At 40.9% G+C, this 18,469-nt stretch overlaps 1 protein-coding gene across 1 annotated transcript in view; it reads left to right on the forward strand.

Annotated features, from left to right (window-relative positions):
- Positions 1–18,469, forward strand: part of TMCC3 (transmembrane and coiled-coil domain family 3) — a 69,077-nt gene that overhangs the window by 40,168 nt on the left and 10,440 nt on the right. Inside the window, exon 2 of the mRNA XM_018572295.1 lies at positions 12,368–13,281. Coding sequence (XP_018427797.1) covers positions 12,368–13,281 — 914 coding nt within the window. The remainder of the gene's footprint in view (positions 1–12,367; positions 13,282–18,469) is intronic.

Raw genomic sequence — 18,469 nt, forward strand, 5'->3', positions numbered from 1 at the left:
GAAAGCTCAGCGGGTGGTGTCTTCATAGATCTTAAGTACCTGTAGTTTCAAGGATCATCACATTTTACTCTTTTATTTTATAAAGTAAAGCGCCAGAATGGGATGCCAATCTCCAGCCTGCCTGTAAAGGTTTTCAGTAATCCAGCTTGTGCTTAATGAGTATTTGAAGCTATCTATGGATAATAAATCAAACAACCTTGCACCTGCTGATTTTTGAAAATGTTTCAGAACTCTCTCAACCGGCTTCTTCAGTTCACTAATGAGAACATTCCCAGGCATTTAAACCGTTATGGATAGACAAGTCACTATGATGCAGTTACCGTAATATTTGGCATATGAGGCAGATGTTAGCTGGATTATATAATTCAAGGTGTATATCTGTTGATCATCCACCCTGAAGTAAGTGTTAACTGGAGGTTTGAAACTGCTACTAGGGTAATGTTGGCAAGGCAGCATTGTAAGTTGCTTTAGGGTTTAAGGGTTAAGAATAGTTGTACCCAGAGTTCTTCTTTAACCTTTTCTCTGTTGGATCATTGGTTTTTTAGATCAGTTTGTCTTTCCACTACAAAGGTTTGTAAATTTTATCGCCACAATGAACTGCATATAATTGCACATTACTTTACTTTCTGCTAGAGTGATGGTTTGGAGAGCTGGGAATTTACCTACCATAATATGCTGTGAAGAACCTGCATTGCCAAGTGGCTTAATGCTTTTATGTACAGTATAATAAGTAATTGTTTTTGATTTACTACCACTAGACAGCATCCAACTTCCTTTCAGAATTCAAATTTGATAGCATTACAATGCAAAAGATTTGGCTATATCTTCCACCATCTGTGTATAATAACGTGTTGTACCTGCAGTGATAACTTGCTATTGTCCCAATAATGTAGAAGGTCTAATATGAAAACTAGTGTGTTGGAGAGTGGAGGGTCGCGCCTAACAAACATCGGCATTTCATATGGTATTATTCTGCTGCGGATGGAGAAATGAAAGCTAAAACCTGATTAGTTGTAGTGGTGAGTCTTTTGAAATGTGTATGTAGTAAACAATTGAATACAATTAAACCAAATATTGATTATAGATACAAGCATACATTTTGATATGCTCATGTTACAAACAATATTAACCCCTTCATGACTGAGGCCCTTTTTTCCATTTTTGATCCTGTGATGGGGCTGCACTGGAAACTATGGCCTGCGCAGCTCCAACGCAGATGGTGTGAATGGGCCCTTACTGCTTGTTAATAATTTAATTCCCATAGCCTGGCACAGGCATATTTTTTAGCATAATTTAAATGAAAAATGAATCTGTAGTAAAAGCTACCTGCAGGACTTAGACATGAGATACCATTTATATGTTATTCTTTGTGCAGTGTGTGAATGCTCTGCACTGCAGAGATGAGTTGTATTTAATTTGGAAAGCACCCAAAGTAATACCTTTTTCCAGCTAGACACAGCTTGTTAGGGACTGTCACACATTTGTTTCTGACTTGTATACCTGCAGGTGGTATAGGTTGGCTTTTCCATAGTCTAGAGTAGAAAAAAATGACCGCTGATTTATAAATGATTGGTTTGCTTAGTGGTGACGTGTAACCCTTACCACACAAATGACCAATACATAAATTTTTTTTTTTTTAGCGAGTGATGTAAGCTTTATACAGGTACGCAGTACATTTGAATGATAAAGCTATTTCATTGCTCTGCTTTTCAGTCATAAATGTGCGGTTATATGTGTAATTCATCATTACTTTAGGGGAATGGATGGCAAACTTATACATTAGGTTTTCCTAACAATACCCATACATGTATGCATCAGAAATGTGCACATTGTGTATGGGTAGGTAACAAATGTGTCAAAGCCTTAAAAAGATCTTGGATTTATCACAGAAACCTCCTACCTTTTGTGGGCAAGTGATCGGCTGAGATAAAGAACTGACCTATTCAGTGCATAGACTTTTTAGTCTTTGGCAAAGGTTGCTACACTTTCATGTGATTGTTTAGAAGAGAGATCTGTCCAAATATGTTAATCGTTGCTTAACCTCTGGAGGAAATTTAGTCATTGGCAGCTGCCTGTCATAATTACAGGACAAGGAAGGTGACACAAGTCCTCTAGCATTTCTTCCTGTCCTCATTACAGTGCACGGACTGTTTGCATGTTCACAAAAGACCCATCTAAATCGGTAGAGGAAGTCTCTGTTCTGCTCGCTTGACAGTCACCACATTGCTATGCAGCATGGCTGCGTCATGAATATGAGAGCTGCTTCCCCCTTAGTGCTACATCTGGGGATGGAATGTCCCTGGGCAGCCCCATCTGTCACATAGTAAATTACAACAGAAAATATGTTTTAATGTATGTTATAAATCATCCATTATAGAAATGGGACAGCCAATGTGTACTATATATTGCATTTAACCTATGGAATAGTTTGGCTGTCAAATTTTTGTTTCCAGTGACAAAGCAGCTGGTTCCATATGTCAATGTCTCGTAAAATGTACAGATGGTGGATGCTATTAGACTACAAATGCTTATAAATGTCTAGCAATATTGATGGCAGTCATAAAATATAGACCTTTCATTTCTTATACGTACTAATTTACGGTTATGAGATAAAACAAGCCTGACCTATACTGATGCATAATACCGCAAATGCACAAGGGGGCATATTTATTAAGCGGTGAATGAGACTTTCAACAAACATTCACTGGTCATTCACAAATGCATGTACCTCGACAATTTACCTGCTGTGAATGTTTGGGGCATATTTATAATGCAGTGAATATGACCTTCACTAAAGTACTTGACAATATGGTGAAATTTGTCTTTTGAACACATTACCTTTTTTATACCTAGTAATATCTCATTGTAACTTAATACAGTGGTACCTCGTGGCCGCTGTCCGAATACCCAAACAGAGCCGACTCTGTTCATTCGAAGATTTTCCAACTGATTTCTTTGATCAGCTGATCCAGTGATGCTGGCCGAAAGGGTGCCAATAGTGGCACCCACTGTGTGAATTTCGCCCGATTCATCAAGAACCTGACGAAATTCACATAGTGTATGGTCACCTTAACTTTTAAAGGCTTTCTCTAGTTATTGTCAATGGAACTGGCTCCTATAAAAAAACAAAAAAAAACAAATCCAGCTGGCTCCTTATTTTAAAATAAGTTTGTCCACCCCTGGTTTAAACATTCCTTGAAGTTTCAGTGCCGAAGGGCATTCCGGAGTAGCCATATCGCTGAAGGACTGAAAGACTTAAGACACTCACTGACCAGTGCAGCCAGGAATTTGGAGAAGGAAGATGGCTAACATCACATAACCACCTTACCAGGAGCTTGTGGCAGTTTTGAACAGGCTTATTCATTTTAATGGTATTTTGACTTGCTCATGCATCTCAAAGCCATGGAAATAAAGCACTTCTATGTCAGATACACACCAGCTCAAGAGGCATAACACCAATGATTTCATTACATTAACCGATTTTGTGCTTTTGTCTGTTTGCAATGAAAACTGACATACACTTGGGAAAGCAATTATTGGAAACTAAGCTACACGCACTATTTAGTACGTTGGTCAATAGCCTATTAATCCCTGACTGTAATATGCAGTGCATGAGTATTATAGCATAATATACAATCTGTGGATGCCATGTGTGGTGTGATTATTACTGTATAGTTTTATATAGTAATGTATAACAGTCACTTGCTGCATATGATAAGGGTGAACATTTCTCAAACAAATTTTCTCCATTCAAAATAAATTTGATGCGGAAGGAAAGTACACAGCATTCCTTGTACGTAGTGATGGAAGCTTTTATTGGATTATACTGATGCCTAGACGTTCCTGTGCTTACCAGGGCCTCTTGTACTGTATGACCGGAAGGTGCAACACTTTGGATTTATTTGTGCTAGCTGACAACATTGTTCAGTCATTGCCATGTGAACATTTTTTTAATGCTTGCTTGGCGTCAGGAGTTTGCTGTATTTCTCTGATTACATAATAAGAGGAAATGTTCTGTTATGGCATTTTGTGGATGTCCTTTATCAGCTAGTACTTCAGTGCAGCTCTCTAGAGGTATGCTGACATTCAGAATCTTGGCAAATGGAGCTAAGTAAAGGTAGTTAAGGGTATGCCTTTTTGTTGTTTAGGTTTTGTTTTTTTTAATTTGACATTAGTCATGTTTAGGAAAATCAGGCCAATTTTTTTTTAATCCAAACAATTTTTCGGTAGTAAAAAGCAAATCTGCTGCATAACGTGTACATGATGTCCTACCAATAGGATATTTGCATATATAATTTTCAATTAAAGTACAAGTTGTTGTCACAAGTAAGCCAACAATCATCTGCTGATGAATGAGGTTAAAGTTCATGTCTGCAGCTATGAATTAAACAGTGAGTATGTTAAAACTGATGTTCAGTCTGTTTTTATATTTTCTTTTCCTGGTTCTTTTTGGCCCTTCATCAACACGCAAATGAAAATTTTAAATAAGACCTTTTGTTTAAAAAAAAAAAAATAGAAAACGCTCTCTCTGATTTGTATAGCGCCAACAGTTTGCGCAGCGATTTACAATATAAGGAAGACATTACACTTAAATTACAAGACAATATCTATCTATCTATCTATCTATCTATCTATCTATCTATCTATCTATCTATCTATCTATCTATCTCAGTGACATAATCACTGGGTCTGTGTTTTTCTCTATGCAATGCAATCAGACCATGACTGGTGGAAGGAAATGGCGGGGTGCTGTATGTGGCTTAAAAACATCACCGTAATCCTCTCAAGAGCCCTCAGCCCTCATTGCAAGCAGTAGGTTGACTCTTGGGAGGAGGTATGCAAATATCTCAATACCTTGATGGGCTGGTGTCAGTCTGAAGGAATGGACTGCATTTGCATTCAGACTACCCTAGCTAACCTCCACATGTGATGCGGAGTATCCACGATTGAGAGAAGTGAAATCCAATGAATGAAAGAGGAGGGCCAGGTACGGCTGAGGAGGAAGGAGCTAGAAGAGGTTGTCCTCCAGCCAGCAAATGAGGCAGGCTCAGTCAGACTTGCTGCAGATTCTAATGTACATTGTGAGAAGCAGTGAAATCAGAGTAGGCAATTTCAGTACATGAGAGAAGCATGTACAACTGTGAAAGACTGAAGGAAATGCTGGAGTTTAGCTTTAAGCAGTAGTCTATGCTTCAGTTGTCCCCTGTGCAGTTCATCATAAGCATGAATGGGTCTTTACCACTGCAGCCTCTCTGAAGGCAGCAACCAGATGTGACTAACTGGGGTTTGTGTATCAGCTGTTCAGTGGGAATATGATCGGTTAGCGGTTTTGGAGTGTGTGCTGTTTGCTGTTTTGGCATTCCTCTCCTAAGCTGACTAACACTTTGCATCTAGACCTGTTTGTGGAATTTTGTTCATATGATGAGATATGTGGCAGATGGTGGATATAATTTTATTAAACTGTGTCCCTTTTTTTTTTTAATCTTTAATAATGAATACTGTGAATAATGTGACACAAGTAATATTTTTAAAGGGGCTGCAGGGAGCACAAATGTGACACTTCATCTCTAATGGCATGTACACGGTCCCCGACAATCTATTTTAGCATACCCATAGCCTTTGACCATCTTCTGGTGGCTTTCTGTAGCATTACATTTATTGAATGTTATGGGTGATATCAGGGACCACACTTGAGGCCCCTTATTTGAAGTCAGTCCTAGACTTGTCATTGCTTGGCCAGTGACGTGACCGTGTAATTGGAGCATGTATGGTTTCAAAAGATCTTCGTTACTCCTTTAAATTTTTTTGTACATTCCGCAAGCAAGGATGCATCTCCTAGCAACCAGATAAATGTCACAGTATAGTCAAAGTGAGGACTATAGAAAACAAATACCTGTTCTGTTATTTCTTTTTATCTTGTATTGTAGATGATTAACGAAGTCCCAGGCACCACATTAAGGATATTGAAACCTTGCTTGAGACTTGTGGAGGTTATTAATCAAATGAATGCATTCCATGATGGAAAACATACATAATTTTTTTCCTAGTACGGATTTTTCCTGCTGTAGAGATGAATAATCACCACCAGTCTTCACTGATTTGTAATACGAATTAGAAATAAATGGCTTGTTTACTAAACCAGGATTTGTGAACTCTTTTACTGTAAATGACAATGATATTGTTGGATATGAAAGAAGCAATGGCGTGTGTGTGTGTGTTAGGGCATGTGTGGACAGGGTTTGTTGGGCAAATGCAGCGCTATTCAGAATTTATTGCAGGCACAGTTACATTCCAATACTATTGGGAGAGAAGCAGTTTTTAATCAAACAAAAGCCAATCAACACTGACCCTAACATGTATGGTGTTAAAAAAAAATAAAAAAATGTTGCCAGTGTTTTAAGCATGTTGGTGTCTGGTCATGTAGAACATGGCACTGTCAGACAACATGTCACAACGCATCGGGTACTCGGGGAAAGTGCTTGTCAGTCGGGGATATTACAAGGGCTCTAAGCTTGGTCTAGGCTGTGATGAGATTAATTATCCTGAGTCTGGGGATTAGCATGTGGTTTTTCAGGCTAGAAAGGAGTAGTTAGGGCTCATCCATGTTGGGTGTCCATATGTGCAGATGATAAAGAATGACTGCTAGTCTAGAGTTTGGAAAGGCTGTGAGCCTACAGGCTAGAGAGTGGCTGGGGTGGCCAAGAGTTTGCTGGCAAGGGATTAGTGGAACACTACCAGTCCCGGTTTGGGAGCTCCAGACTGGCTGAGAGCCCAAAATTAGGGAGCGTGGGTAACTGTGGGCTTGGAAGGAGGGTGCAGGTGGCTGTGAGTTGGTGGGGAATAAGTGCTGCTTGTGGCACAGTTTTTTCCAGACGTGGAAACCAGTTGCAGGAAGGATGAAAAGGGAAGTTCCCTGTAACTTATTTTAAATTTTTCAAAATCCATGGACAAAAATAATCTAAATCCTTTTTACCCACCTAAATGTGTGGTCATGTGATGCTCCCTTCTTTTCTCGAAGCCTTCGCTCTCTGTTTTAGGTATCCATGTGTGACATGGACACCTCTTGTTGGTTGCCCAGTGCTGGGGTCCTCTCAGGATCCTGAATAATCTGCAGAAAATTGCATAAGTGAGAGGGTACTGCCGGAAATTGTGCAGCACAGTCACATCTACAGCGCTGGCTAACTGGCCCCCTGCACTTGGAGACCACACTGGCGAGGGATCAGGTGGGCGGACCTAGCTGAGTATAACATACATTGCATTACGTTAAGGGAGCCTATTCATTTAAATGGCTGGCAACTCAAGTTGGCACAAAAAATTGGACATACACTTTTTCTGAATGCAGCACACAATAACGCATAGTAGTGTGTTATTGTGTGCTGCAGTGCATTGGGGTTGCATTAAGAATGACTAGCACCACATTACACCAATACACTCATAACGCATGTAACCAGTGTGGTGGCTGCGTGTTTTTTTTCTTTTTTCAGGGTTTTCCCTTATTTTCACCTGGTCATGACCCAAGAGACCAAATTGTCCGTCCCAAGAGACCAAATTGTCCGTCCCAAGAGACCAAATTGTCCGTCCCAAGAGACCAAATTGTCCGGCAAAAGTAGCAGTTAGAGGGTTGAGATAAACCATTTAACACTGGCGGGGTGTTCTCACAATGCGTCTTTGGGTTTAGATTTGCTTCAAGGGTCACTCTCTGATGGGCTCAGAATTAGGCTGTAGGTACTGAATGTTTGTTTTTTTCTTGTGAAAACAACTGGACCCAGTTATCACGTAAAAAAATAATTTAGTGGCAATATAGGCTATTGTGAACAACCATCACAAATCAGGCCTTTCTTATGCAAATACATGTGGTATTAAAGTTGTATATGTATAGCCGCAGCAAGTTTCTTAAGAGGAAGGAAATTTTCCGTTTACCAAGCTGGAAACTCAGCTTGAAGTCGAAAGGTCTTTTGATCAAACTCTGGTTAGAGGGTTTGAGGCAATTTCTGTATAGAATGAAACTCTTTTTTTCTTTATAATTTCTATTGATTTTCACATAATACAACTTCAGGTGTTTGGATCAAAATGTGCTTGGAAGTAAATGTTTGGTTGCAAAGGATCAGCAGGGTCACTTTTAGTTATCAGTATTGTTCCAAAGCTAAATCTGAACCGGCTATTATGTGGTGGGGAGTGTTTCAGTTTCCTCTTTCCATAATAAATGACTTGCAGCCTGCTATTTGTTGTATGTGAGTGCATAATGAATCTGGTATATCATCTGTTATGCTCAGCATACAGTTTTAGGAGTTTTGGGATTTGTGTTCTTTATAAGATTGAACCCTATTGGGATGTACATTATGTAGATTGTAACACATGGATGAGTAATATGGGACAAAAAGTAGTTAGTGTAAAGAAGAGCAATGGTGCTTTATTTCTTAAAGCCCAACTCCAGCCAAAACTTTTTTAGGTGGGGACAGAGAGCATGTCATAGATCTCCTATTACTGTGGCCTATTATCCCACTCCTCTCTCGTGTTCTCTTGATCGTCTATGACTTCCTGTTCCAGTGACCACCGTTCCCCTCATTTCTTGTCCTGTTGTCAGGAAATAATGGTTACCAAAATGACATGTATTTATTTTTCCCTAAGCACTTAAGCCTTGCAGTGTAGGGGTGGTTCAATTGCAAGGGTTAATTTTAATTATCCTGGAGTTCATCTTTAAAGAGGAACTCCTGGATTCTCAAAATTTAACCGGTGCAGTAGGGCTACCCTTGCACTGCAAGGGTTAACTGCTTGTTTTTGTCTAGGGGCACAAAAGGAAAATATACTCGCCTGATCTGCAATACCATCTGGCTGCTAGAGCAGTCTCCACAGTCTCTTCTTCCCTGGGCTCTGGCGGTCTAAGCCCCACTGACATCTATGCAAGATCCATTCACTTGCATTAGATGTAATAATGCCAAGGGGCCTACCACAGTCAGAGCAGAGGGGGGAGAGAGGTGAGCGGTCACCACCACAGGATTGAGGATCAAGTATCATCTTGAGGTCCCTAGACCAAAACGAGCAGTTAACCCTTGCAGTGTGGGGAAAATCCCTGCGGGGAGCAGTGAGTGACAGTCACAGCTCTCTGCAGGGAGATGATCGAGAAGTGAGCGAGCGACGCTATGTGTTCGCTCACTTCCCGTTCTATTGAGCCGACGTGTGACAGTTTAATTGTCACATGTCTGCTCGAACCATGAGGTTGAGTGAAAATCACTCACCTCATAGTTCTCCAACACTGGTCTATTGACCTGGAACAAGTATGCATCATGTGAATTCGGAAATCCAGGTCTGTATTTATTCCAGTTAAGTTTAGGCTAGGTTCACCCGGGCAACAGACTTTACCATGGGTTGGCAGGTGGTTGTCAGCCAGTTGCCATGTGTTTAGGAGGTAATACTGCTGACTTAATTCTTATTTTTTTAATCTCAATTGGGATTTAGCATTGCATTACTGTGCGGCACCTGCATGCCAAGCAGGTGGCACACTGTTGTGGCATGGTCCTATTGACTTCAATGGTCACATGTGGAAAGCGGCACCACCTGCCAAATATGACCTGCTGTATAAACTAGGAACAGCATCTGGCGTGGCATGTGTGCATACCAGAATGGCTGCCATGTTAGATTTTAGGTAGGGGGAGGGTTGAGGGGAAGGGGGTTCCTAAAAAAAACCCATGTGAAAAAGCTCTTACTCGATATTGAAGCAAGGATAAGGATGACGGGTCTGCAGTGTGCACCCTCAAAACGACTGCACACTCACAAGTGACACATTTGTGTAGCGATCGCTTCGTCTCGGTCTCTTGGCTGGGTTCCTGGACACCACATATAATTATTCAGAGTGGCCGCACCTACACTGTATTTAGTATTACACCGAAACCTTATTCTAGACATTGTCAGCAGAGTAATGTTACTTGGTTACAAGGCTGCTGCACATACTTATGTAATCTTTTCTCAGAAATAGCATTGCATGTCATACAGAAAATGCTAGCTGTGACTTTTTGATTAATTTTAATCGGGATGTATTTGCTGTAATCCACATAGCAGTGTATACTATTTATCTGTAAACTCCAATAAAGATGCTGACCGTGTTCGAGGTGTGCACAAACATGATGGCAGTGCTTACTCCTAGGTGTAGCCTCTTGTAATATGAGAGAGTATGAACTGCATAGTAAGCAAGTGCAGCAGCTGTCTTTTGTTGACCATTATTGTCCTCCGTGGACTGACAAAGATTAATAATTGAAGAAAAAAAGCATTGTACGGTTTCTGGTTAAGGGCATTTTGCGTAGAGGGGAATACTAGACCATCTTGAAATACTGTCCTTTTTTGGGTTTGCTTTACATTTCCTTATCTGCTATGCACGCCTATGTTATAACTAGGGCTGCTTGGCATGTGGCATTTTAATTGCTAATATTGCGTATAGATTTTATTTTGTGATTTTAGAATGTTTCAGGGGAAATGTAAACTGCGTCTGTCTGTCTGTGTTTTGGGTCAGTGACTTTTGACAACCAGATAACTAGCATTTTTTTGAAAGTTTCTTGACCAGATTTCTTAAAAAGGGTAATTTACTTTAATTGGACAATAATATGTAATTTAAAAATAAAAGGTGCTAGATGCTGCAAGATACAAATTTCCATAGCCTTGTAACTAACCTCCTCTCTGGGGTTAAGGTGCCCATACACTTTACAACCCTCGCAAGACTTTTGTCTTGCGAGGGTTGTAAAGTACTTAAAAAAAAAAACGTACGATCTGCCCATCTTGGACAGGCAGATCGTACTTGCGATCATCGCAAGCCCGACCCATGAGGGGCGGGCTTACGATTACTGCAATGAGGGGCGGGCTTACAATGACTGCAAACGGGCTGTGTGCGCGTGCGCACACCGGCCCGTTCGGCAGTTGTCGAACAAGCAGGCCACTAACTCGCCGAGAATCGTATGATTCTTGGCGTGTTTTCTAGCCTGCTGGTTCGACGGAAGACGTGCGACCGTACAGTAGAAACGGTCGCACGCCTTCCATACACTGCACGATTCGCGTACGATCGCGGGATTTCCCGCGATCCTCGTACAAGAATCGTGCAGTGTATGGGCACCTTTTAGACTTATTTTCCTGTGTGTTGGTGGGCAGCAGTTGATTCTTTTTCATTCCTTTTAAGGTGTAGCAGCACAAACATTTCAGCATTCATAGAAAGATCACTTATAGACTTTAATCAGCAAGAAATCTACCCTCCTCGGCCCGGCTTTCGGGAAGTGTGGGTGATATCCAGGGCTTGAAAAATGTTAGGGTGTCTCACCAGGCAGTCAGAAATGTCACCAGTCGGCATGACCAGACTATAGCCTTGCAATTTATGTTAACATTTTTTGGGGACAGATAGAGCTTTCTTTTGACACTTTGATCTCCTGTCACAGAGCTGTGCCGGTCCCGGCCGCATCGGGACCGGCAACGGCAGGGCCAGCTGCTGGTAATACAAGCGATCGGGCGTCTCGAGACGCTCGATTGCTTGAATGTAAAGCGGCCGGCCGTGTAATTACAACGGCCAGCCGGGAAGCTGCTCGTCGGGCTCTGCCGTCCTCTCGTCGCGGACGAGTGGATTTTTCAACCCCTGGTGATATCACTACCCCTCACTGCTTCCTCCCGACCATTCGAAATATGTTCTTGCAATAGGCAGGGCTGCAAGCTCATGGTTTTTCAGTGCCAGCTATCCTAGGAGGCGGTGGTAAGCCATGAACACGTCACCCGTGCCTCCCAGAAGGCAGGACTGAGGTGAGTGTTTTTGTTAAATATTTTTAAAGCTTTTGTTACATCTAATTTTGTTTGGGTGATGGGAGGCTGACGGAAGTGGGCCTTCCTTTATTCGTGGAAGGTCCACTTTGTGGTGTTTCAAAACAACATGGTATAGAGCTCCCCTATATCCTACACAACTCTTAAGGGCTTGTTCACACCAAATGCAGACCAGATATGCATGAGTTTCTGCACATGCAGTGCAGTGTTATACTGCGTTTTTAATGCGTTCTGGGCCGTTTTTGGTTTTAGTTTAGAATGGGCTTTCAGTGCGTTCCAGGGTGCTTTGCATGTGTTTTTGATGCGTTCCAGAGCAGGTAAAATAGGGCTTGCCACAGTTTTTTTTTTTTTTTTTTTCATGCTCTGGAACTGAACGATGCAGTGTGAACTAGAGCCCAAAATACTATTGGAATACATTAGATGCATTTTTGATCCGGTCTGTAACTGCTCTGCTCTTGGAACCTGCTTGGTGTGAACCAGGCCTTAGTGGAATCCAAATTGTGATTAAAACCTCTCTTTGATGTAAATGTTTATAAATGGAACTCGGACGATAAGTAAAATTTGATATCTTCTCTTTTAGGTGGACCGATCTGATATGAATACACTCAGCTTGCCTCTAAATATCAGACGGGGAGGATCAGATACCAATCTGAACTTTGACATACCTGATGGCATCTTAGACTTTCAGAAAGTCAAATTCTCTACTGACAGCCTGAAGCAGAAAATCCTCAAAGTCACTGAACAAATAAAAATTGAACAAACGGCCCGTGACGGCAATGTGGCGGAGTACTTGAAACTAGTGAACAGCGCTGATAAGCAACAGGCGGGCCGAATCAAGCAAGTGTTTGAGAAAAAGAACCAGAAATCGGCTCACACAATAGCACAGCTGCAGAAAAAACTGGAACAGTATCATAAAAAGTTAAAGGACATAGAGCAAAATGGCTCTGCAACAAGGAGTACAAAAGACATTTCCAAAGATCTTAAAGATTTACAACATTCGTTAAAGGATGTGAGCAGTAGTTCTAGGCCTACTGGTTCCGCAGAGCACAGTAAAATGGGCGTACCGGGGGTTTCTTTGACTCCGCCAATGTTTGTCTTCAACAAATCTCGGGAGTTTGCAAATCTTATTCGTAATAAATTTGGAAGTGCTGATAACATTGCTCATCTAAAGAGCACGCTCGATGACTTTCACCCAGACAGCAATGCCAGGAACTTAAGTGGGAGTGCCACAATTGTTGCTAAACCCAAGTATGTAAGTGATGATGAGTGCTCTAGCGGGACATCTGGCTCAGCTGATAGTAATGGAAACCAGGGATTTGATGGTGGACGGACAAGTGCTAATGATAACACTGGAGATCTTGCTGTATTTCTAGAAGAGTTGAGAGAAATTAGAGAGGCCCAGACTCAACTGGCTGACGATATTGAGGCACTAAAAGTACAGTTCAAAAGAGACTATGGATTTATTTCACAGACATTACAACAAGAAAGATACAGGTAACTAACAATTCTATTTTAATTTACCTCAACTGATAGAACTGAAGAACATTGCTTATTAAGATTTCCCTAATTATTCCTTCCTGCTATTTTTCCATTTTCACCCGAAATAGTTTGAGTTAAAGGGAAACTAGAATGGTTTGGAGAGAGGGAGAGACTGGGTATAGAGGCACTCGCAGGTCTTGCAGCGGAGATAAGTCAAAGCATCAGCATGTTATTGTCAACCTTTTGATGGAGCTCAGTCCATTTTAATTAAGACATTGTCCTGACAAGGATGGACTGAGCTCTGTCCAAACATTGACAATCAGAATACTGATGCTTTGACTTATCTCTGCTGCAAGACCCATGAGTAATTCTAGATCTAATTCAAAAAATAGCCGCACTCCATGGGTCTTCTATACCATATCCAAACTTTTGTTGTACCGTAATTCACAAACCGGTATACACCACATCATGCTGCACTCCATTGTAAGAGAAACCCTCTCATGCGTTTCACCAACAAGGCTTAATCATAGAGATTTATCACTGAGGATGCAGGTGAAGACGCACCTTTCAGTTGTAAACCTGGAGGATCTCCACCACAAGAATTCAACCTCCGAGTTGGAGCGGTGAGTTTTTGTATTCAGAATTCTATACCTACTTTGGATTTGTATGGATATTTTTGTGGATGAGCACCCTGCATTTACCTTATAAATAATGCAGTGGCTAGTGCTGGGACTATCTAATAATAATTATAATAACAAACCACAAAATATATCGTGTGTATTTATGTAATTAGGGATGCACCGAAATTTTGGATGCCAAAAATGGCAATTTTGGCCGAAATTGCGGTGCATGCCTAGTTTCTCTCCTCCCCGCTGGGCGCTGCTTTGTGTCCCCTCTGACACAGTGCAGCATCCAGCAGGAAGGAGAGAAACTGTCAGTGGAGGCCGAGCGGTGCAGGGGAGGAGAGCGATGTGAGCCACGTTGTCACAGGAGGCCAGGCTCTCCTGCACCGCCCCCTTTGACTGAGGATGGAGAGCGGTGTAGGGGTGTAGACAGTCGTGTGCTGGGGGAGGAGTCTGCTGTCAAAATAAACCAAGCTCTCCTCCCATACCGCCAGCTCGGGCTCCTGTGACAGCCGATCCAGGATGGGGAGAGCATTACAAAGCAGTCAACGATCAGTGATCGCTGGCTATTTTGTAAATAACTATACACACTATAGTATAGAGTTACTAGGGTATGTACCAGTGAATACGAAGTGCTCTACATCACTTCCTGTTCATAATTGTGTACATAGTAGCTCATACCATATCCACAATTTATGAATGAATAGAAACACGCAGTATAGAGGCTTCCTGTTCATTGATAACTGGGGCTGCAGAAAAAGAGATCGTGTCCTCAATCTCTTTTTTTTCTTGATATTTCACTGAAGCCCCCAGCAGTAAAGTTAAAAAATAGAAATATTTAACAATAAATAAAAAATAAAATAATTGTATATATTTATTACTTTCAGAAAGTCTCTCGTCTGAATGCTGTCCTAATGGTAGATTGGTACAAGTGATCATTAACTGCTACCATGTTCAGATTGTGATATTTGTGAGCACAGGATGTAACCGCAGTTAGATGCTTTTGAGTTGCGTAACTATTACAAACTTAAGAGGTTTGACATGTAACTTTTTAAAGGGAATCTGTTAAAGGATGAGGAAAATCAATGTCTTTTTAGTTGTCATTTTACATACATATACAAGAGAGCAGCCTGCTTTACTGCTCTTTTTCACATTTAAAACATTGCATTCTATAAGTGGCAGAAATGTCAACAGTTGTTAAGCACAGACACGAAATGAGGATGAGTCAATCACAGAGCTCCCTCTAGTGGTTGCTCCAAAAGTCTCTCTATTAAATGCAATAACATGCAACATAAAGAATTTGTACCTGTAAACAACATGTAAACAATTGTTAATGCTGAAATAATCAAATTATACGATAACTATAAATGCAATATACTCTTTTGCTCCACAATGCATGTATGCTGTAAGAATCTGGTCATTGTGCTGATGCTAAGCCTCTCGAGTCACACTGGCTTTGGCCAGCCATGCATTGACTGATCCGGTGCAGTGAATTATGTGGAGTCAGAAGTCTACATGTTCTTTGAATACCACAAAATGTATTTCTGACTTGGCCAATGTACAGGTAAGGCAAACATGCTATGAAGCAACCATTCCCCTCCTTATGGAGAAAAAAAGAATAAATGGGTAACGATTGCAATGTATCTGTATGTTATGAGCCCTTCATATGCTTGCAATGCTCATCATTGTGTAAGAATTACTCTTATATGGCTTCATATTGCCACAAATATTTCTTGCATCACTAATATGGCTTGTGAAAATGTAGCTACACATGGTTTGCCTTAGTGCAGTGGTTCTCAGCCTTTCTAAGGCCGGGACCCCTTGGTAACATTTGCCAAGTTGTGGTGAAGAACCACATGCGTCTGTACCGCTGCAGTGCAATGCATTTTGCCTCGATTTTACCGTGATTAATGCGTTTTTGTTCTTCCTGGATTTTTTTTGCTTAAAATGGGATTTCAGGTGTGTTCTGATGTGTTTGGATGCATTCCGTCGCAGCTAAAATAGAGCAAGCATTATTTTTTGCTGATAAAAGATGTGGATCCGCGCTTTATGGGTAGCCCTGATTCAATATCCTGATATTAAAGCAGCTGCGCACTCAACCCGGGGGTAAAAATAAAGTGTGTAAATTGTGCAGCGCTAAAAACTAAAGTGCATGATATATAGAAAAAAAGTGAAAAAAATTAGGATAGACCTAATTCAATATACCTAATTTATATATTTAATTATATATATTTATATATCTACACTTTTGTTCTATATATCATTATTTTTTTCTGGCTGCATCAGAACAGACTGCACTGGTGTGAACAGAGCACAAGAAATCCCATAGGAGAGCATTGTGATGTGTTTTCGATGCAGCTGCAAAACGGAATGGACTGCATCACAACTGCATCTGGTGTGAACTAGCCCTTAGTTGCTTTAGGCAATGTGGGGGGAGAAGAACTGTTTGTAGATTGCACATAGATGTAATTGTTTGTGGATCAGTTTAGAAGGTCTCCTCATTTGCACATCTGGTATAGCTCTATATGACATGCTCAGTCCACCTCAGCTGGGGCCTCTTAAATTGAAATGCAGTGGCTCTACTCTTAAATGCTGCTAAACCTAGAATATTTATGGCAGTCTGTCTAGATATTAAGGTGGGAGCTGTCATTTGTTTCTAAAAGTGCAAGTTCCAGGGCCATCATTCTTATTCCTTTACTGACCTGGAACAAGCATGCAGGTCCGTGACCCTGACTTTTCTTACTGGGTACGTACGTACTCCGTAAGAGGGGAAGCAAGGATAAGGATAATGACTACTGCTAAGGTTACTTTAAAGTGAGAAATGTTTACTATAATGTGCTTTGGAATTACTAATGGGAAGTCTGCTGTGTGCAGAAAAATCTTACCCCTTGCAATCAGATCTTAACTGCAGATACATTTACAAGTGTATATATACATTTTACAGATCTTGTGAAAGTAAATAAGTAACAGTCTTTCACACAAAACGTACATGTTTACTAGTGGTGAATATCAATAGAAAACTGAGAGGCTGGTGATTTTCGAAGCACAAATAAACTTTCACCTACAGTGACTTCCTGTACTTTTGACATACTTGGAATACTTTGACTCAAAGCAAGTAGAATACTCCCTAATATATCATCATACTGCTTCATAAAAATAGTTTATTTTCTCAGTACATGTACAAATGTCAATACTCGCTAGCAAGAAAATCATTCGTGTCCATAAATGTCAGTAAGCGGACTTTAGGTCTGAGGGCAGGTTCACACCATTTTCCGGACCAGATCTGGTCGAGAAAATGGTGTGAACCTGCCTGCAGTTCCAGTGCATTCCAGACCAGACAAAGGACAAGCTGTATTTTTCTGGTCTGGTCTGGAACAGACTGCGCTGGTGTGAACAGAGGCCAGAAATAGCATAGGGATACATTAGGATGCATTTTGGGTCCGGAAACAATGCGGTTTGGTCTGGAGATGATGTGGTGTGAATGGGCCCTGAAACAGTTTGAGGGAAATTGATCAAAACTGGAGCAGACAATCTGGAGCAGTTGCCCATGGCAACCAATTAGCTTCTCCTCTTTCCTTTTCAAATCTTAACTGAACAAGCTGAAGCGAGAAGCTGGTTGCCATGCACAACTGCTCCAGATTTTGTCTGCTCCAGTTTTGATAAATTCCGCTCTTTGTTTTGTAATTACATAGTTACATAGTATTTGAGGTTAAATAAAGACATTAGTCCATCAAGTCCAACCTATTGGGATCTCATTCTAGGAGTACCTGTACCCCTGTATAATGCGGTCCCTTAAGAAATTGTCCAAAAGTTTCTTGAACAATTCCACATTCTTTGCTGAAATCACCGCCTGTGGCAGTGAGTTCCGGACCCTAACTGATCTATCCTCTTTTTATTGTTGTTGTTCTGCCTTGATTTCGGTCGTCCCTTGGTAGTTAACTGTGTCATGTTAACACATGTAAATATAACTTTTTGGGTTGTCTTATTAATTTGTTTATGGCTAGTTTCGACAAGCTTGTGGCGATAGCACTAGTTTAAGATGCTTCTAAGATTATTCAGTATTCATTAACGGGTACATTTAACCTGCAGTTGATCGCCTTTTGACCTGAGGGTTTTGCATACCCATAGACTGGTGACAAATAGCACCTCGCGCCAAACCCTGTATAGCTGCAAGCACTATAAGAAGTGTTACCCTCTGAATATATCAAATTATAATGAATGTGCTGCGCTTCATCTAGAACAATACATAAACAAATCTCTATAATAAATATGTGCTTAAATACATGCAATCAAAAAAGTGTTCACAATGAATCTTCTTTATAAATAATAGTCCCCCGGAAAGTTCAATCATATATTCCGTGTTCAAATGTGGAATTACACGTATATAGTGCTCAGGATTTGTCCCAAGTGCACCACACTCTTTATCCTTCCACTGTGAAAGTTCTTTGTACAAAGTCCATGCGTCAACTCCAATTTATCACCCAGGTGCTCCCCCCCTCTCAGTGGGTCGCTCACCTTTTATAAATAGACCTGAACAGGTCTAGAATTGCTTTCATGGGTCTCCAATCGATCTTATTCAA

The sequence above is a fragment of the Nanorana parkeri genome, unplaced genomic scaffold, assembly GCF_000935625.1.
Source record: "Nanorana parkeri isolate BGI_ZX_2015 unplaced genomic scaffold, ASM93562v1 scaffold1989, whole genome shotgun sequence".
Taxonomy (NCBI): domain Eukaryota; kingdom Metazoa; phylum Chordata; class Amphibia; order Anura; family Dicroglossidae; genus Nanorana; species Nanorana parkeri.